The sequence below is a fragment of the Lepidochelys olivacea genome (genome assembly GCF_965140295.1).
Source record: "Lepidochelys olivacea isolate rLepOli2 genome assembly, chromosome: 14".
Taxonomy (NCBI): Eukaryota; Metazoa; Chordata; order Testudines; family Cheloniidae; genus Lepidochelys; species Lepidochelys olivacea.
In genome coordinates, this window is record NC_140424.1 from 930,716 (window position 1) to 949,913 (window position 19,198).

At 56.4% G+C, this 19,198-nt stretch overlaps 2 protein-coding genes across 6 annotated transcripts; one reads left to right on the forward strand and one right to left on the reverse strand.

The window, feature by feature from the left end:
* Positions 1 to 23: 23 nt before the first annotated feature.
* HGS (hepatocyte growth factor-regulated tyrosine kinase substrate) lies at positions 24 to 13,202 on the reverse strand. Of its 2 annotated transcripts, XM_084648174.1 has the most exons (21): positions 13,102 to 13,202; positions 11,387 to 11,471; positions 10,905 to 10,980; positions 10,169 to 10,261; positions 7,604 to 7,727; positions 6,667 to 6,719; positions 6,065 to 6,133; positions 5,708 to 5,832; positions 5,213 to 5,291; positions 4,992 to 5,090; positions 4,491 to 4,586; positions 4,046 to 4,084; positions 3,815 to 3,958; positions 3,415 to 3,628; positions 3,008 to 3,180; positions 2,632 to 2,772; positions 2,375 to 2,552; positions 2,163 to 2,296; positions 1,770 to 1,886; positions 1,339 to 1,434; positions 24 to 1,015 (listed from the first exon to the last, which is right to left on the reverse strand). In XM_084648174.1, the coding sequence occupies exons 1-21, from the start codon at positions 13,136 to 13,138 to the stop codon at positions 908 to 910; spliced, it is 2,280 nt and encodes a 759-aa protein (XP_084504300.1). In that variant the 5' UTR covers positions 13,139 to 13,202; the 3' UTR covers positions 24 to 907. The 2 variants fall into 2 exon arrangements, with proteins under 2 accessions (XP_084504300.1, XP_084504299.1); XM_084648173.1 differs by having other exon boundaries at positions 2,163 to 2,552.
* ARL16 (ARF like GTPase 16) lies at positions 13,137 to 18,353 on the forward strand. Of its 4 annotated transcripts, none has more exons than XR_014714141.1 (5): positions 13,137 to 13,443; positions 14,126 to 14,184; positions 14,670 to 14,841; positions 15,220 to 15,333; positions 16,482 to 16,597. XR_014714141.1 is itself a non-coding variant. In XM_084648175.1 (5 exons), exons 1-5 carry the CDS (start codon positions 13,383 to 13,385, stop codon positions 17,757 to 17,759), a joined length of 522 nt encoding a protein of 173 aa, XP_084504301.1. In that variant the 5' UTR covers positions 13,319 to 13,382; the 3' UTR covers positions 17,760 to 18,353. The 4 variants fall into 4 exon arrangements, 3 of the variants coding, with proteins under 3 accessions (XP_084504301.1, XP_084504302.1, XP_084504303.1); XM_084648175.1 differs by lacking the exon at positions 14,670 to 14,841 and adding an exon at positions 17,588 to 18,353 and having other exon boundaries at positions 13,319 to 13,443; XM_084648176.1 differs by lacking the exons at positions 13,137 to 13,443; positions 14,126 to 14,184; positions 14,670 to 14,841 and adding exons at positions 14,200 to 14,369; positions 17,588 to 18,353.
* The last annotated feature ends 845 nt before the right edge of the window (positions 18,354 to 19,198 follow it).

The following is a 19,198-nucleotide window of genomic DNA, read 5'->3' on the forward strand; positions in this document are numbered from 1 at the left end:
CACCAGACCCAGAGCAACAGCTCTTTAAATACATTTTATTGTCACGGGTTCCATTCTGCCTACTCCACCACTACGTAGGAGAGATGAGTGTTCAAAAAGCAGGGAGGGCCCAGGCTCCCAAGGAGGGGGTGGAGGATATAGGCATAGGTCATGCGGAATGGCCTGAGCTCCCAGGAGCATGGAATGCAAGCACAGGGCCAGGCTCCCATGAAGGGGCAGGGGATCAGGGGGGTGGGGGCAGGTTGTGGTGAGGGGCCCAGGCTCCTACTAGGGCAGAGGAGGAGCCCCCATGGTGCACTGTGCAGAGGGGAATAGTGGCAGAGGCCATGCTTTGTGCACGGGGCAGCTCTGCATCAGATCTCATTGCCCCATTTGCCCTAAGGTCAAGGCAAGTTCTTGGGGCACATTTAAGTCTCTTGCCTGCTGCAGAGCAGGGAAGGGAGTCCCTGGACTGTGCAATTATTGCTTGCTCTTCTCAGGGCTGGGTCCCAGTCACCGGGTGCCCAGTGGGCCCCAGTCACCATCCTGCCCAAACAGCCCTGGAGGGGAAGCCTAGCAGCCAGTCTGCAGCCTCTGACTTGCGGAAATCTCTTCGTGAAGGGCCAAGCGCCCATTCATTCTCCACCTGCTGGGGTGGGGGTGGGGTTCACAACTTCCAGCAATCATGGCACGTTTCAGCTAGGTGGGGACAGGGCAGGGAAAAAGCCACAGGGAGCCAGAGCGGCAGGGAGGTCCCTGCCAGGCCAGAGGGTGCATGCCAGCTGGTAGGGCCCCAGAGTCCCACCCTCCCCTTGAGCAGGGCCGTTCCCCAGGGAGGGGGGCGGGGAAGAGACAGAAATGGCTAGTTAAAGTACATAGTGGTTCCTGCAGACAATAGTGTTACACTGGGAAGCCCCCCTCGCCAAGATCAGTCGAACGAGATGAGCTGGGCCTCGCCACTGCCCTGGGCCTGCTGTACCTGCGATGGGGCCTGCTGAGGCTGCTGCTGCTGGGGGGGGCCTGCTGGGGGTGGCATCTGGAACAGACAAACTGTTTGTTAGGAGGCAGTCCTCCCTTGGTACCCCCTCCCCCACAGCTTACCCAGAGGGCTGCTGGTGGAAGCACAGGGCCCCAGCTGGTCACTCCCACCCATGCCCAGCCCCCAGGTGAATACACCTGGATCTGGAGGTCTCAGCACCCTGCATGGGGGAGGCAGGGCGACAGCCAAGGCTCCTGGCGATAAGGGTGTGGGGCGGAGGGGGGGGCGGTATCAGCGCAGTTTGTGACCGACTGTCTGGGGAGGGAGCTGAAGTGAGGGTGACAAGGAGATGCCGGGTTCATGCAGGGCTGACATCTCACCTGCTGATACACGGGCTGCTGTCCCGAGAGGTAAGTCTGCTGGGGTGGCAGGCTGCTCAGAGCCGGCTCCTGCCCAGGAAGGGTCGACATGAGGCCCTAGAGTGGGGGCAGGGGAGAGCAATCAGACCAGCCGCTAGACCTCTGCCCCTTACCACGGGGGCAAAGACCCCTGAGCTCCCAGCCAGGCCCAGTGGGCCCATGCTGCCAAGGATCTGGGGCTCAGAACAGCAGCAGTGAAAAGCCAGGGTAGGTCTACATGGGTCAAGGGGATACAGAAAATCCAGCCCCATAGCCCTTCCCCCACAAGTGCCAGCAGAGGCCCCATTTACCCTCACCCCCTGGCTGGTGAGCAGCTGACACAGCAACCAACACCCAGCCCCAAGCCAGGCTGCAAGAGGGCACCAAGCAGTTCACCCTTGGTGGGTGCTCACCTGCATGTTGTAGGGCTGGTACCCCATGGAGACAGACTGGCTCCCCATGTAGCCCATGGTGCCAGACTGTGGGGCCTGCGAGATGGCAGGGATGCTCTGCGACTGGGACGCAGCGTTCTACGGTGAAGAGCACAGGGTGAGCGTGGAGCAGCCCCACAGCTCTCCCCCAACACCCTCAGGGTCCAGGGAGCAGCTGGCTCCCCCCATCCCACAGGGGACACCAGGGGCGACCCAGGCAATCTGGGACTGATCCCCATCCCCACTGTGCGGCAGGGGATCCCAAGAGCCCGGGAGCGGACAGCCTGTGCCACGCACTGCAGAGTCCCGCGTTCCAGATTTACCGTGAGTCTGGCACACTACGGGCAAGGGGGACCCAGCACTCTGCTCACTTGCCTGGTAGCCCTGCGTCGGAGTCGGCTGATACGAGGAGTAGGCTGGGTTGGTGGTGGGAACCACCTGCCCTTGCGGCGCTGCCTGCCCGCTTCCTGCGCCTGCCTGGTACACGTAGGCGTTCACCATGTTGGGATCTGGAGCAGAGAGGGCACAGTGAGGTGACTGGTGCTGCATTCCAACCTTGCCTACCTCTGCTTGGCCCAGGCTCTCACCTGCCCCTGCAACAGGCATTGGTGCGTAGGGGCCAGTGTTGCCTGGAGCTGGCTGGTTCATGTACACGCTGTGCATGGGAGAGCCCTCCACAGAGCCTGCGGGGCTGAAGGTGCCTGGGAAGCTGGTGGGACCAGATGGCTGATAGATCACCCCTCCTGCTGCTGGCATGGCCTGGAGCTGCAGAAAGGAGAGAGCGTGAAGGGGAGTGTTCTGAGGAGAGTGCCCATGGGAGGGCTCCCTGGCATGGCTGCTGTACCTGGGCATAGGGCAGAGAGAAAGCTGGCATCTGGGCTCTCATCTGGATGGTCTGCTTTTGCTGCTCCAGGCGCATCTGCCTCTCCTTTTCCTGCTCCTGCAGCCGCTGGATGGCCAATTGTCGCTGCATCTCCAGGTACTCCTGCAGGGATCGGCACCACCCACATCAGGAGCCTGGCCGTGCAGCTCATACACCAAGGCCAGCCCCAGGGACTCCACCCTCTCCACAGAACAGGGCTGCCTCCAGCCACCAAACAACAGAGCAGCCCAGGGCAGGAGCTGGGAACAGCTGCCATGGCCACCAGAAAGCCCTGGGAATGGCGCTGGCATGACGCCCGTCCTCCACGAGGCACCTGGAAAAGGCGTCCCTGCCTCACCTGCTTTTTCTGTCTCATGATCTCCAACTTCTGCGCCAGCTGGATTTGGCGCTGCCGCTCAGCCTCCTCGGCCGCCCGGCGCAGCTTCTCGCGGTGCTCGTCCCGCAAAGCATTCAGGGCCCCGCGGGCATCCCGGGTCTGTGCCAGCTTGTCCTGCAGGCCCTCATAGTACACTGGGGAAGAGAAATGCAGCATCAGGCTCCTGCAGGGCAAGGCAGCATCCAGGCCTGCGCATCAGCTGCCTCCAGCTAGAGCAGGTGGCCCCCAACAAGACCCTCGATGGGGTATACTTTTCCACAGAGACCACCCCCCAGGCAGTCTACCACACAGTCCCAGAGAGCTGCCCACAAGCCACTGGCAGGGAGCAGTCGTGTCCTTCCCCGGGGAATGGAGCAGAAGCCACCTACACCTGCGCTCATCCAGCTGGTTGAGCAGCTCCAGCAGCTGGGGATGCATGCTGTTGATGGACTGGAAGAGGGAGAGCACAGCTGAGTCATTGGTGATGCTGCGGCCCCGCATGTGGTTGCTCTTCATACGGTTGACGAAGGTGGTGACAGCATTCTGCAGAGCCTTCAGGAACTGCTCGTGGTTCTCCTCGGACTCCCCATTCTGGTACTGCTGCTGGAGACACAGGGCAGCACAGTTAGCCCCTGAGCCCCACCCTCTCGGGAGTGGGGATCCAGAACCCACTCCTAGACCGGAGCCGGACCTGAGCTTCATGACTGGGGTGAGGCTGGTGCCAGGCAGTTCCCAGGGAGCACTGATTCAAACCAACCCCGCCAGACCTCAGAGAGATGGGTATCTTACCTCCACGACACCGAGCGGGATGGGATGAGCTTCCCCAGGCTGGGTGGCTGGCTCTGAGAGGGATAGTGGAGCAGATGGGGTGGGGCTCTTACGAACCTCCTCCTGCTTCTTCTCCCAGTAGTTACGGTTCAGGTATCGAGCCAGCTGCCGGGAAAAGCAGAGGGAGAAGATCAGCGCCAAAGCCTGACTAGGAACCAGCCTACACTGCACCAGAGGGGCCTGTGTCCTTACCTCGGGGTCGATGTCCTCAGCCAGCGGAGCAGAGGAGTTCTGGGGAGAGAGAGAGAGAGGAGGGGGGACATCAGATCTTAGAGACACATGGGGATTCTGCAGCCCACTACACAACTCACTGCTATGACAGATACCTTGCCCAGACCTGTGCATATCCTGCCACCCAGTGCCAGGCAACAGCAGGAGTGCAGGACTGGGAGGGACAGCGGGCACATCTGTCTTCCTTCCTTCAGCCCGGTGGTGGTTCACCTCCTGTTCATGCAGCAGAGGAACAGCGCGCCCAGTGTTCAGAGCAGGGTCTCCTGAGTGCCCCCAGCACAGCAGTGTTTTCAGGAAGGGGCTGCACAGCGCCATACTCTCATGGCTATAGTTCCCTCCAAGCAAGGATTGACCCCTGGTGACCTGGCAGGGTGGTACTGACCCAACAGGGCAGCTGTGCACTTACCACAGGGGAGGAGTAGAGGGTGCTGACAGGGGGTGCGGTTGAGGTGACAGGTGTGGGCTCAGCCTTCGGGTACACAGAGTAGGTCGTTTTCTGTCTCTGCAGAGGGAGGTACAAGATCAGCCCTGAGAACTGTCCAGCTCAACAGCATGAGACAAGCCTGGCTTGGAGGGCGAGGCACCTCGCACGGGGCCAGGCCCAGCCACTGCACATTCACTAGCCATTGGGAGGCAGGAGCTGCTACTGTCTGCATGGGGCCTGCCCCGCAGGCAGGATCAGCACCAGCCCTCACTATCCTTGTGAAAGAGACCCTCACCCCAGATCCATGGGAGGGGTTAGACCTGCAGCACAGCACCCCCCTCGACCCACTCTGCACCAGGGAAGGGCTCCGTCCAGCCCAGGGCTGGGGACCTGCTGGTGCAAAGCCGAGAGCAGTAGCCCGCCAGAGGCTTGGAGAGGATCCAGGCAGTGCTCCCTCCCGCAGCCCTAGAACTGGGTACAAACCATCCTCTCCTTCTCCTCAGCCTCTGATTGCGAGAGGGCGATGGCCAGCTGGAGCTCCTCCTCCTCCTGCAGGGCTGTCTCGTCACGCTTTGGGGGCAGCTGCAGATGGAGAGGGGGGCTGCTCAGTGGGACAGTGAGCAGGAGGGGAAGGGAACTGCTGGGGCTAACCCTGCCTGCAGCCCAGCTTGGACCCCTGGCAGTCAGGATAGCCAGCCGCTTACCTGGGACTGCTGAGAAAGGGGGCTGGTCAGGTACTCAGGTGGCAGCTCAGTGGTGGCAGCCGTTTTGCCGTCAGCTTTCCTACAATCAGATAGAGGTGACAGTGGAGACCAGGGCCTACAGGCAACATTCCTGAGTCCTGCCTGGCCCCATTCCACACCAGCCCCCATCCCAGGGCACGGCACAGCCTCACCCCCAGCGAGGGACCCCGCCCCTGCCCCCATCCCCAGTGAGGAGCACGGCTCCCAGCTAGCAGTCAGTAGATGGCCGCAATGGAGGCAGCAGAGCGTCAGCTGTACACGCCCATCTCCTGAATCCCTCCCATCTCCAAAGGGGGCAGCTCTCCTGCCAGGCTGCCCAGCCCCTGGGGAATCCGACTCAAGAGAGGCTCCAGTACACGGAGCCTTCCTTGCTCCAGAAGGCCAACCCCATGCCAACCACCAGCCCCCGCTGCTCCAACCCACATGCAGTGTGCAGAACCCCCTAGAGATACTGACTTGTTGAGGTGCTCGTAGCAGGGCTCACACACCCGCACCTCCTTCTCAATGCCAAACTTAGGGATGGTGGAGTACTTGGAAGAGCACTTTCCACAGAAGATCTGCCCACAAGCCCGGCAGTGATGCTGCAAACAAAGAGGGGGATGAGGTCAGCCTTGGCAGCTGGCACTACGGGGCACCCTCCCAATACCCAGGGCTGTGCCCCTCCATGCCCATTGCACAGGGTGCTTGCTGACCCCCTTCCCCTAAAGCTCAGCTTCCCAGCCAAGCCCACCCTGCAGGGCCAAGGAGGAGACCAAGTCTCCAGTGGTGTCATGCAGGGAAGGGAACTAAAGAGGAATAAGCAGCAGCACCCACCTTGCGGGTCACGACCCCAAACTGCACTCGACATCGGTGACACTCTTCAGCATCCACCCAGTCAGGGGCCTGTCACAGAGCACAGAAACCTGCATAAGGAAAGGACCAGGGCCTAGCACTCACAACCCTGACACTGGCTCCAGAGAGCCTCTCAGCCTGCCACCCTAGAGCTCCCACTGGCTAGCCCAAGCCAGGCCATTCCCTGGATGGGGAGACCCCCACAACAGGAGGTGCTCTCCCCAGCAAGTCTCCTCCAGTGACCACTGGCTGCAGAAGAGAGTCACGGTCGGATGCCCCTGTGCTGAGCCAGTGATGCCCTCGCGTGCTGGGCAGGCTGTGCTGCTGGAGGAGCCCTTGGCAAGCCACAGGACGAGGAGGCTGCCCTCATGTGGGATCTCCAGGGGAGAGGGGATTCTGCACTTCCTTTCCTGAACCGTGTCTCCTGCCGAATCCAGGCAGTTGTACAACACACGTAAGGCGCTTTGGGATTCTGGGATTTGGTGTTATTTCACCACCAGTTGAAGGGTCGGACAGACGTGATAGCAGCGGCCCCCTCCATAATGCCAGAGCTCCTCCCCACCGCTCTGCACTGGGGAGCTCACCCTTTCTGCAGCAAACATGGCATCACTCTCCTTGAATTCTGGGAACACATGACCTGCAGGAAGAATGGAACAAGATCTCATTGTAAAGTGTGGTCCCATCACACTGGAGGCAGTGGTGCCTAGTGCTCAGAGCTGGGGACAGAGGCAGGGCTCCTGGGTTCTAGTTTCTGCTTTGCCATTTGTGCAAGAGTTCCAACCAATCATTTAACCTGAGCCACAGTCACCTGCCTCACAGGGGGAGCTGGGAGAGCGAGTGTCCATACATGGGTGATGGGATCCTAGGGCATCACTCTGCTCCCAGGTCTGACTCAAGTCTACTCTGAATGCAGAGCACAACCCCAGCCCCATGCGCTCAGACTAGGCAACTGGGGCCCTTTGGTAAAACGTATGTTGGAACCTGAGATCAGGGTGAGAAATGAGGCATTTCCTGCCACTCCTGCGGATTCGCACTCACCCCAGGCAGAATCAGGGGCGTTCATGCCCCACATCACAGGCACTACCTCCAATGCACCTCGCACTGCTAGGAAACCCAGACACACAGCCAAGGTCTCAGCTTCTCACCCCAGGATCAGTGCCCAGCAACGGAGCCATTCCCAGGAGGATGTGCTCATCTACAGCAAGTTTCCTAGGAGAACATTCCAGCTCTGGCTTCCAGGAACTTGCTGCCAAACCACATCATTCCTAGGGGGCTGCAGGGCCAGAGTGAGGCAGCCACCTGGTGGAGGCTGCTCTGCAACAGGAACTGGATTCAAGTCACCCCGACGGGTCCATCAGGTAGCAGGAAGGTCACTGTGTGTAACCCCGTCTGTACCAGCCCTTTTCCCACACCTGGCTGGCACTGCGGCCTGCTCCCTGCCCTCCCATGGCTCATCCTCTGTGCTTGGCTGTCAGCGCAATGGGAGACTCACCTGCCCCTTTTTCCCCACTGAGTCCTTACCTTCCACCTTCATGATCTGGTAGGTGTCCTGCACCACCTTGTACTTGGGCTCGTTGCGGAAGGCGTGAGCCCAGGCCTGGATCAGGTACAGGATCTTATTGCGAACGTTCACTTCCACTTGTCTCTGCACAGAGGGGAAAGAATCTGAGCCCAGCATGGGCTATTGTGGGGGATCTTTGTGATACTCACCCTCCACTGTGTCCTGGTGAGACACGCATACCATGGAGTGAGGGGCCAACACGAAACAGGCCAGCAAGGCACTGCTCACAGAGAGCAGGATACTGGGGAGGACTCGCCCCACTCACATAAGGCACCGAACAATGGAAGAGCACTGTATTAGAGGCAAATGCCGTGGCCCACTTCGCCTCCTCCCCTAACAGGATGGCTGAACACCACCCAAGAAAAGAACATGAGACCAAAGTCCTTTGGACCTAGGTGTTCCCCAGGGCAGCAGGGCTCAGCATGGAGAATGGGATCTTTCTCCAAAGCACCTTGATTGCACCCCACTTGCCCCCAAAGGCCTTTCCTAGTTGCTCCCCATCTATGAAGGCCAGGCTAATTTCTCAGGGTATCCAAGCATCCTCGATTCACTCGCACCAGCAGGAACTGTCACCATGCAGTCACAGCAATTCACGAGAACGACTAATCACTTCTCATTAGCCACAAAGGCTGAGAAATGCAACCCTTGGCTCTGGGTCCCAGCATCCTCCAGCTCACAGACACTAACTCCAGTTCACAACCCTACCCTGCCAGGAACACTCCAAACATACCCCAGCAACAGGAGGAATTCCTGACCTTCAGCAAGCAGGAGGGGCCTGGCCATCAGCTGATCATGTCATCACCAAATCACATGACTGACTGTTCCGGAAATTCCCTCAGCAAGCTGAGAAGCAGATTCCAAGCACTCTCAAGCTTCACATTCAATTGTGGGAGAGTTCAGCATAGGTTTGTAGGGACATCTGCAGCTCCAAACTCAGACAGACCTGAGAGGAGCCTGCACCACAAAGAGAGGGACAACAGAACCCCCACAGCCAAGGGATTCAGAAGAGTGAAAGTCCCTAAAGTAATGAGCAAGAACGCACCTTGGGCATATAGGGAGCTCTGAGCACTGCTCACATAAGAACCTGAGCAGAATCAGAGATGTTGATCTGATCCTATATTTGGGAAGCTCAATACCTACCCCAAAGCTCCTCTGAGCAGTCCATGAGCCTGTGTTCAGTATGGTGTCAGTCACAAGAGAGGCAGTGACTGTGACATAACAGATGCTTTGCATTAGCAATTCACGGAGCCCGGGGTACACGCTAAGTGCTTAGCCAGACAGAAAGCACCCTTGAGGAGAGGCTGCCCCAGGGCTCAAATGGACCGACTCAGAGCCCCGCATCTGCACAGGTCTGGGGAACCCCAAGCGCATAAGCACACACCCTCCCCTGCAGCATAGAAGGTACACTCAAGCCGCACTGAACTCGGGGATACCAGGACTGTCAGAAAACCAGCCCCCGCCACTTAACTTAGCGTCTGCCATTGTAAATCAAGAGAAGCCAGGCTCAAGGCAGCAGTTACTATGTCAGGCCACATCTATAGTTGAACTAGGCCAGCCTCTTCCTAGGAAGAGGATAGTAGGAGAAGAGACCCTGCTTCAGTGTTTGAGATGACAGAATTAGCAAAGCTCATACAGGTGCTGCTAGACATGGCCAGTCACCTGCCTTGGATAGCAGCCTGTGGTAGATGCTACAGAGGAAGGAGTAAAAATCCCTTTACTGAACTCAACTGCGTACTCCTGTGTGCCTTGGAGATGGAGCAGGAGGAGAACATCTTCCTGCCTCCACCCAGCTGGAGAGGCACCTGTGCCCTGGAAAGTGAGCATCATCCCACCGGTGTCACTGAACGTGGTGTTCTCGTTCATACCTGATTGAAGCTTAGTTCTGAATTTTGCTCAGCTATTGGCTTGATGGCAACATCCTGCAGCAGCTCGTCCCATAGATTAGTTATGCACTCAGAGTAAAGGGGTTTCTATCCATTTTAAACTTTCCATCTCATCTTGGGTTATGGGAAGAGAGCCCACATCCCCCTCCAGCACCTCTCCCTACCAGCCCCCCCACCTTGCGTGTCCACCCCCACAGATGGGTATTTTCATTTGCCTTCGCTGGCTCTGGCTAAACCAAGCCCAATAGCAAGGTGAGGACTTGCCATCAAATGGCCCCAAAGAGCAGTGTAGTATGTGCTGCAGCGTGAGCCATCATTCCTTCCACAGTCTGACAGCAGCTTTGCTCTCATGATACTCCCTCCCCAGCAGCTGGTTCCTGGAGCTGCCCATGATGCTTCATGAGAAATTCCACACAGATCCTGTGGTGCAACTGAGCAGTTCAGCTCGTTCCTTCTGACGTGGATTTCTACACAGGGGCTCCCCACTCTGCTTCTCCCATGTCCTCCTGCTGCCCCATTTCCAAATCCCCAAGGATCTGTGTGTTAATAGCGACCTAGAAAGATGCTGCATTTAAGTTTCAATGCCTCCACCTTTCTCTCTCAACCCCATCCAGAGGGAAACAAGGAGCAAGGTGCTTCTACCTTGAACAGCTCTTTCAGCTCCTCCATAGTCTGTTTATTGGCCACCTCATCATGGACTGTCTGGCCACAATTCTTGACCACAGACTCCATGACCTGCAAGGAAAAAGAAGTAGATTAGAATAATACCCTACAGAGTCAAGCATGAGAGCAGAGTCACAGCATGGACTGCGCCTGGCTGCAGGGCCCTGTCACCTGCACACAAGCCAGGGGGCACCACCTAACCCAGGGCACTTCGTGCCAACTTCAGTCAGAGAAACATCTGATACTTCCAAAAGCCCTGCAGCATCTTGAACTGGGGGTCTTGACTTTTTGGTAAGAGTAGGGTCACACTTTAATGTAGAGATATAACAGGAAACATCCCCTAAACTTACTGGTGGCCTTTGCCTCCCTGCAATTTAGGATCCCATAATGTTCCAATTGCAGTTAAAGCAACCACCTGCTTGGTAGAACAACAGCAAGACAGGATTTCATGTCTTTTTTTAAAGGTTTAATTCAGTATGGCAGCTGGAAATAAAGAAACATGGTCAGCAGATCACAGGACATGGGTTGAGGCCCTCTAAGCTACAACATCAGAGGAGGGTGAGCGCTGCACAGCTGTCAGCTGCACTCCTGGGGGGACAGTTTGCATAGACTTCATTCCTCAGAGAAAAGTCTGTGAAAGAGCGAGTGTCCACCTGGGCTACATGTTACTAGAGGCCTGGAGAGACTTCACTTTGCTGGGTTGGCTTCAGGTTACCTCTAGTGCGTAGAGAGCCACATGGGGGTTCTTGTCATTGACTTTCTTCTTGATAGCACCAACTGCATATTTAGCTCTGGAAAAAGAGAGAGAGCATGTACATTTTTCAGGCAGATGAGAACCTGCAGGAAGAGTCCAGCTGTCTCTTAACAGTCCACTAACCCCATCCTTGCAGTGGGAAAGAACACAATTTATTGCATGGGCAACTCCAGAGGCCCAGCAGAAAAAGAGGAAGAACAGTGATGATCAAGGCCCACTTTCTCTCAGGATCCGAGGCAGATCATGAGCTGCAGCTTCCCTGGTCAGAAACATTATCTCAAGATGCTGAATTGCATTGTCACTTGTACCACAAAGTAACAGCCTGGGTGGACCAGTGGGCTGACCCAGGGCACCTAGTCCTATGTTCTTAGCCTTCATTCAGTGAGCAGGGCAGAAAAGGATGTCAATGCTTAGAACATATCAGGAAGCGATATGGCACTTACTGAGTGTCTCCCTGACGAATCATATCACAAATCTGTAGGATGGATTCCCAGTCTGTCTCCAGCAGAAGCTGACTGGTAGCTTTATCTGCAGGAATTGAAATACCCATTAGCTAGTTTGGAACTGGCCTGCCCCTGTTCCACCCTCTCAGTTATATTCACATAGGAGATCTCCCTCAGATGAGAAGTGACTCCCCATCAGTCATTCAGACCCTGAGATGCTCTGTAACTGCACAGATTCTTCACAATCCTTGGTATTTTTGTGCTGCTAATCAGAACTGCTTGGCTCCCTCCAAGTCCCTTGAGGTTTCAAGGTACCACAGGTTTCAAAACCCATAAAGCAAAACAAAGGTTGTTCTTACACATCCACTCAGTGTGGATGCACTGTGGGTGAGTACAGGGTTTTTATGGTGCTCCCTCACCAAAATTAACCTGCTCCTCTGAAAATGTAAGGACTCAATCCCCAAACTTGTTACATTTCAGTCTGCAGTAAGTTTTTAGGAACAAGTTATGACCCCCACAGCTAGGGCTATGAAGCTGCAGAAAGAGGTTCCTAGGTACTGCTAGCATAACTCAGGATTTCTATTTTCTGTACCTATCCAGGTTTCTATGCGGCAGTCTTACCACCCTGTCACTGCAGCTGTCCAAGCTGATGTCCATAACCCACACTCTCAATCTTTCAGTCATAATTGTTATTTTCAGGTTTGTCAAAAGAATGATTTAGACACCACACCAAGACTCTGTTCATCCCATGACAGCTACACCCGTTTTTCTAGTTAACAATATTTTATGCTTCCTGAGTGCGTCACGCTCCCTGACACAGTTTTGAACCTCTCGGCCCACCCTGCCACCAGGCTGTTAGTCACATAGCGGAACCTGATCTTGAGCAAGGTGGGTTTTGCAAGGTAAGGGAGAACAAAGGGGCCAGAAACCAGAGGTCCCATTCTGCCGTGAGCATCGGGAGCCCTGTATTGGAATACCCATACACCTGCTCAGAGGTAGCGTGGGAGTCAGGCGTCAGGCTCGGCGGTGGGGCAGAATGGCGAGATACACGAGCGCTGCCCACCCTGATGCATGGGCTGGAGACGTCGGTTATGAAGAGCAGTGAAATGATGGATGTTGATCTTTAAATCACGGTCACGGGGCTTCGAGGGAAACAGTGATTCCCTGTGCAGAGGGCTGTCCCGAGAGCTGGAGGACGGCGCGGGGAGAGGAGGAAGAAGCCGGCACAGAGTTCACCCCACCTTGGCCGGGCTCAGGCTAGAGAGCTGGGTTCGCGCTGTGCCCTCGGGCCCGGTACCGGCCCCTCTCACAGGGAGAGGCCAGGCCCAGGCCCCCGAGACGGGGGAGGGGTCCCTCGGGCCCGGCCGCTGTAATTCACCCCCAGCTCAGTCCCGCCGGCTCCAGCCCGGCGGCCCTTCGGGGCCCGCCCCCAGGGCGGCTGCCGGAGCCGCTGGACTCGGGTCTGCGGCCCCCCGCCCGCCGGAGGCTCTGGGTGACCAAGGCCGACGCCCTCGCCGGCTGCCCCGGGGAAGCTCATCGCGGCGCCAGCCGGACTCGCTGGCCCCGGGCTCCGAACGCGGCCGGGCCGGGCCCAGCCCCGAGCGGGCTCCCGGGCCCCGGGCCTGCGGGGGCATCGGCGCCGGGGGGGTTGGAATCCCCCGGGGTCGAGGGTCAGAGGTCAAGTGCCCCGACTCGCGCGCGCGCGCCCCCGGTACCTAGGAGCCGCTCGAAGGTGCCGCCGCCTCTGCCCATGGTGCCCCCGGAACCCGCCGCCCCGGCTCCGCTCCGCCTCAGATCGCCACAGGCCGCACTTCCGCTTCCGCCTTCCGCTGGGGCGGGGCTTCCTCCGAACGGGTCGTGGTTGGATCCCAGAGGGTCAGAGAGACAGGACAGCCAGCCAGTGAGCGCTCAGCTCCGCGGCTGCATCCGCCAATGGAAGCGGGGCAGCTCATCTCCATGGCAATGGGCGGGCGCTGCGGGCCCGGGCCCCGCCGCCATGTACCTGCTGCTCGGGGCCTCGGGCGTGGGCAAGACGCTGCTGGTGAAGCGGCTGCAGAATATCCTGGCCCCGCCCGGGGAGACCCTGCCTCGGCCGCAGGGGCGGGGCCGGGGGGGGGCAGAGGGAGCTTGTTCCCGGGGGGTGCCGGGGGGGGTATCCGGGGGGGGGGCAGAGGGAGCTTGTTCCCGGGGGGTGCCCAGAGCGGGGGAGGGGCGGAGCCGGGGGGGGGCAGAGGGAGCTTGTTCCCGGGGGGGGAGGGGCGGAGCCGGGGGGGGGCAGAGGGAGCTTGTTCCCGGGGGGGGGAGGGGCGGAGCCGAGCCGGGGGGGGCAGAGGGAGCTTGTTCCCGGGGGGGGGGAGGGGCGGAGCCGGGGGGGGCAGAGGGAGCTTGTTCCCGGGGGGGGGAGGGGCGGAGCCGGGGGGGGGCAGAGGGAGCTTGTTCCCAGGGGCGGAGCCGGGGGGGGGCAGAGGGAGCTTGTTCCCAGGGGTGCGCGAAGCGGGGTTGGGGGGCAGCGATGCCCGGCTCTAGTCTCTGGCTGTCGCTGTGGGGTCCCCTGGGTAGGCGCTGGAGCAATGCGGGATGTGGGGGGCTGAGAGCCATTGAACCAGACTGCAAACCCTGTATACATGGAAACCACCTCAAGCCGGGGGGGCACAGCACTCCAAGCTCCAGTCCCTATGCGCCTGGGGGTGTCTGGTGATATTATTCCTTCCCCCCATGCTCCTTAACAGCTTCCTGCACAGCTGTGCTCCAAGGATGGGTCCAGAGAGCTTGGGGAGCCTCCCCCCACACTGCCCACGGTATGGCCGGGGCAACGCTCTGGCTCACTGGGCCTGTCTGCATTTCACAGGGTCAACGTGTTCAGTGCCGTTTGTTGGCCCGTTGCGGCCACGGCTGAGTGCTCAGGCGAGACCAGGACTTCTGTCCAGCATCACTCAGCTAGTTGTAGATCAACCTTATGAGGGGCCAGGCTGCTGCTCTTTGGGTGGGTGGGTCAGTGTGGCCAGGATTCTGTTGCATTTGTGTTAGTAAGGTTAAAAAAACGAGGAGGACTTGTGGCACCTTAGACACTAACAAATTTATTTGGGCATAAGCTTTCGTGGGCAGTAGGAAGATTATATTTATATATATATATATCTTCCTACTGTATTTTCCACTGCATGCATCCAATTAAGTGGATTTTAGCCCACGAAAGCTTATGCCCAAATAAATTTGTTAGTCTCTAAGGTGCCACAAGTCCTCCCCCCCCCCTTTTTTTTTTTTTTTTTTTTTTTTGCTGATACAGACTAACACGATTACCACTCTGAAACCTGTTAGTAAGGTGTTAACAGAACCAGGGAGACTCAGCCTGGCTAGCAGCTACACAGAACAAAAGGTTGTCCCTGAGGAAGCCGCACGTGTCAGAAGACATCAGCAGAAACCTTCTGATACCAGTTCAGCCAATGTTGCTCCACTTGGTCAGTCCCAGGGAATCCCATTCCTATGTGACACCAGCTTAAACCCTGAATGGTGGGTGGGTCCCCTGCAGGTGACTGCTGACTGAACTTCTGGGAAGTTTTTTCCCATAGCTTCCGCTGTTCTTTGATTGACTGCAGCCTTAGTAGTCCAATGCAATCCCCTTGCTTTTGAGGGTTCTCCCTTATGAATAGAACAGGGTCATTTACAGCACAACTACCCCCACGCAGTGGTGCTCTTTCGTAGTGTAGACAGCCCCCAAAGGGTCACTTCTAACTAGCAGCTCAGTGGTGTACTAACAGGAGATGGACTCGGTTGTGAGGAACACAAATGTCCCTACAGAGACTGACTCTGGCTGTTGTTGTCTTCTAACCTTGCAGGTGGGCACAAATCTGACTGACCTTCTGATCCAGAAGAAGATCACAATTCGGGAGCTGGGGGGCTGCATGGGCCCTATCTGGTCTAGTTACTATGGAGACTGCAGCTCTGTCCTGGTGAGCGCACATCCCTTGGGTCTGGATTCTGAATGTGACCTTTTCCTGGCCCATCACCAACATCTAACCCAACGTTCCATTGGCTCAGGCTACATTGGAACTGCCTTGCACTGCATGTGGAGGGCTGAGTGATCCACCATGTACGAGTAATGGTAACAGCTCCCTTTGGGGGAGGGAGATACATCCCATTGTACAGCTGGGCAGAGAGAGAGAGGAAGTGACTTTCCCCAAAGACCACACAGCAAGTCACTGGCAGAATGAAATAGAACCCAGGAGTCCTGGCCATGTTCAGACCATGCTGCCTCTTGTGTAAAGGTCTCTGCATTGTCACTCTCACTTAAGGGGAAATCATGGGTGTTTAGACATAATTAGGCCTGACAGAAGTTGACTTTTTAAAATAATTTCAGCAGATAATATCACTGTTTATTTTTAAGCATTTTTTCACATTTTTATTGGTTTAAATGCAGGGGGGTGGGGTCAGACAATTCTGAGTCTCACATTCTCAAACAACATTTTTCTTACTTTGTCTATCTGTAAATTTGACTTATCAATGGAAATAATTTTTCACCCGTGTGTACAGTGAAATCGACATTTGACACTTATTGAAAAATCTAATCCTCAACAGTAGCAGTGTCCTACTCTCCCTGCCAAAAGCCCTCACATGAATGGAAATGGCCATGGAGTGAGGGAACGCCTCACCTCAGGGCCAGACTTCACTGGCCTTCCATTTTTCATGCCTCAGCTCCTCCCTGCAACTTATCACTCAGGGCTCATGAGATCCCTCTGGGCCACCTTGTGGGCTTGATTCTAAACTCACTCACCCATTTTACAGCAGGGTGACTCCATCATCTCGAGCTGTGCTACTCATGAGCAACTGGCACCCTGTGTGTTTATAGGCATGGCTGGGGGACACATCACCATCAAGTGGCCTGTGGAGTGAGGCTCCAAATCCAGGGAAGGGCCTCCAGGCCCCAGAACTCTACACCAGGGTCTCTCACTTATGGGGGTTCATTTCATTTCCCTCGTGTTTTAATCTCCTCCCACTCCCTGTTCTGGAGCAGGTCTGTGGCGTAACCCACATCTCCCAAGTGACTGTCTTACATTTTAATTAATTCCCAACCTGGATCTTTCACTCTGCTTCTTCCCAGTTCATGATTGATGCAGCTAACCCCACGCAGATCTCTTCATCCTGTGTCCAGCTCCTGTCACTCCTCTCCGCAGAGCAGCTTGCCTCAGCATCCGTCCTGATATTGTTCAATAAGATGTAAGGCAAGGATTCCTCCAGGCTGAAAGTGATCAGTATCCATGGGGTAGGGCAAAGGGAGGAAATCTGGGACTCCTGGTGCAGTTGTTTCTTGCCTATATCATCATCTGCAGCCAAATAAGTTCCTGAGAGGCAGGTAGGCTGGGGGGGAATACGCTGCCCGTTTCAGACTATCCATTTCATCTGGTTCCACTGAGGGCCTCTGGCCATCCCACAGTGACCAGCTGCAGCACTAGAGGTGCTGCTTCAGTTTCCCCAACCTCTTTGTAATTAAGTCTAAACAAACTTGCATTGAAGAATATCCCTTTAATTAACAGAACAAATCCCAAACAAGGAAAGAGCTTCCACTCAGGTCCTGGGTCCCACTCCTAGCTCCAGAGTCTCTTACATGGTTTCTGTATCTTCCTTGTTCACAACTTCCATCCCCGCATCTCTCCTCCCCAGATCTGGAGTATCGGTCTCACTGGTCCTTCTGCCCTTAACATGAAATACTACCTCAAGGCCTTCCCAGTCCTCCCCAGAGCTGGGCAGTACTCTCACCAGTCCCTTGGCTAACATAGCATAAAGATCTCACCCAGTTCTACTCCCTGTAGCTGGGATTCGGCTCTCATCCGTTTCCCCATGATTGTATTAGGAATGCTCCCCTTGTTTCTCGCCTGGGGTCTCCTCTGTCCAGGAGCCTCCCCCCTGATCACCTTGCTGTGTTCCCTTCCTTACTGAATTCTGGTTATTTTATTACAGACAGGTGCAACCCTAATTGAAGACTAATCAACCACATGAGCAATCAGTTAACCCCAAGGCTGGCTGACCAGTCTTAGTTGTGGGTAAATTGGCCCTAATACTCTCTAAAAGGCCAGTCACCCTGTGCAGCCCCTTGCTGGGATGGCTCAACAGGAATGGCAAATTCCAGTTGCTCTAAGTTGGGTCACTGATGGTTTAACACAATCTCTCTCTCTCTCCCTTTCTTCCCATCCCCAAATGTGGCTCCAGTGACCTGCCCTGCTACATGTCCCTGGTGGAGATGAAATCGCTGTTCCGGATTCAAGACATCATTTCCTGTGCTAACCAGCCCATCACTGTGGTGGAGACCAGCGCCCGTGATGGCACGGGGCTGCCCGACGTGCTGCAATGGCTTCGCTCCACCCTCAAGGATCCCAGTTGAATTTGCTGTGTCCAGCTTTGGTGTATTCTGCCAGCTGACGGGGCTGACTCTGATTCCAGGCAGCTCATACCTACTCTGTCACCAAGACTAGGATCCAGGAGCAGTAGAGATAGCTGAGCAGCAGTCTCATCAGCCCTCCATCGGGGAATGAGAGCAGGGGGGCAGCAGCAAGCCAGAGTGTGCCCCTATCAGGTTGGTGGTAGGAATGGAGCTGCCCCAGACTTTTGGAACCTTGAATTGCAAAGTAAACTATGAACTCAGGACTTTCTCCCATTCGTTCCAGACTGTCAGTCAGCCTGCTTGCCCCCTGGGGTGGGAGGAGCGTATTGCCGAGGTGGGGGCTGGGATGTGCAGAGACCACAGCCTTGTGTTTACTAGGGTACCTTTGTCCCATGACTCCCCTGTCCTTGGAAGCCTTGCTGATGGAGCACCCCTGCCCCATCCTTTTCCGCTTTGACTGCTGGCCCTGGGCTGCTGCTCCTAGGCTAGGAGGTAATGGGCCTGCCCACTGGAGCCCATCTGCAGGCAGGAGCTCTGGGGAGGGGTTTGTTAGTGACTAAACATTGCTATCTGTTTATTAAAGAGCAGAATGTAGTTCCTTCTCCCTCTGGTTTAATGCTGTGTCTTCCGAGGGCAGGCCACTTTAAGGCAGGCCACAAATACAAAACTGTTGTTATAATGCCCCAGAAGGTGTGTGAGGGGCTTCCCAGATGCACAGGTCCCTGCCCCAAAACTTCAGATAGGTTAGGTAGAACCAGGTGAGTTTATTTACATACGCAAAAACATTCAATCTGCACAGGACTCCAAACCCATATCTGATAGACCAAACTTGTACTGTTTGCATTGCATTGGCACCTAAGGGCTGGGTGCTGTACCGACAGCTCAGAAGAACAGGTCCCTCAGCAGAAGAGTTTACAGTCTAATATAAAGCCACCTTCATGCCCACCACCTGCATTTCCAGTACAGCCGGCTGCAGTCCCGAGATGCCAGACACACAAGAGCTCTGTTTCTGTGTAAGAAGGGGAAGCATCATCCACCAAGTGAGGAGGAAGAGCCTGGTCTTAAGTGGGAGCATACAGTACACCCTTGCTATAATGAACCCCTGGGAATCCAAGCCATTTGGTCGTTATAGCTAGGGGTTTGTTATAGGGGAAGAGCCCTGCTGGAAGGGGCTGACACCTCAAGCCCTGCAGCATTGCTGAGAGCTCCTCTGGTCCCGGAACCACACCTGGGGCTCTGAGGCTGGAGGAGCAATCTGCCCTGCTGTGACCCCAGGGCAAGTGGAGCTCTCTGCCCCCTGGGCGGGGCTGGAGGTGGGATCCAGGGAGCAGGTTTGCTATTGCGAAGGGTGTTATAGTGAGGGTGTACTATACTTGGTGATCTTGTCCAGGGAGGTGGGGCTTGGACACTCTGCAGCCCAAGGGACAGTTTGTGCAAAG

Bases quoted from the DNA above. Each gene is read 5' to 3' on its own strand.
- HGS (XM_084648173.1), bottom strand. From the start codon at position 13,138: ATGGGCAGAGGCGGCGGCACCTTCGAGCGGCTCCTAG. The intron at 5,833-6,064 runs GTGGGTGCTGCT...CTTTGTTTGCAG, and splicing joins TTGGGGTCGTGACCCGCAAG to CATCACTGCCGGGCTTGTGG. The intron at 2,553-2,631 runs GTACAGCAGCCA...TCCTTTCTGCAG, and splicing joins TCTCTCTGCCCTATGCCCAG to CTCCAGGCCATGCCAGCAGC.
- ARL16 (XM_084648175.1), top strand. From the start codon at position 13,383: ATGTACCTGCTGCTCGGGGCCTCGGGCGTGGGCAAGACGCTGCTGGTG. The intron at 15,334-16,481 runs GTGAGCGCACAT...GCTTCTTCCCAG, and splicing joins GAGACTGCAGCTCTGTCCTG to TTCATGATTGATGCAGCTAA. The intron at 16,598-17,587 runs GTAAGGCAAGGA...ATGTGGCTCCAG, and splicing joins CTGATATTGTTCAATAAGAT to TGACCTGCCCTGCTACATGT.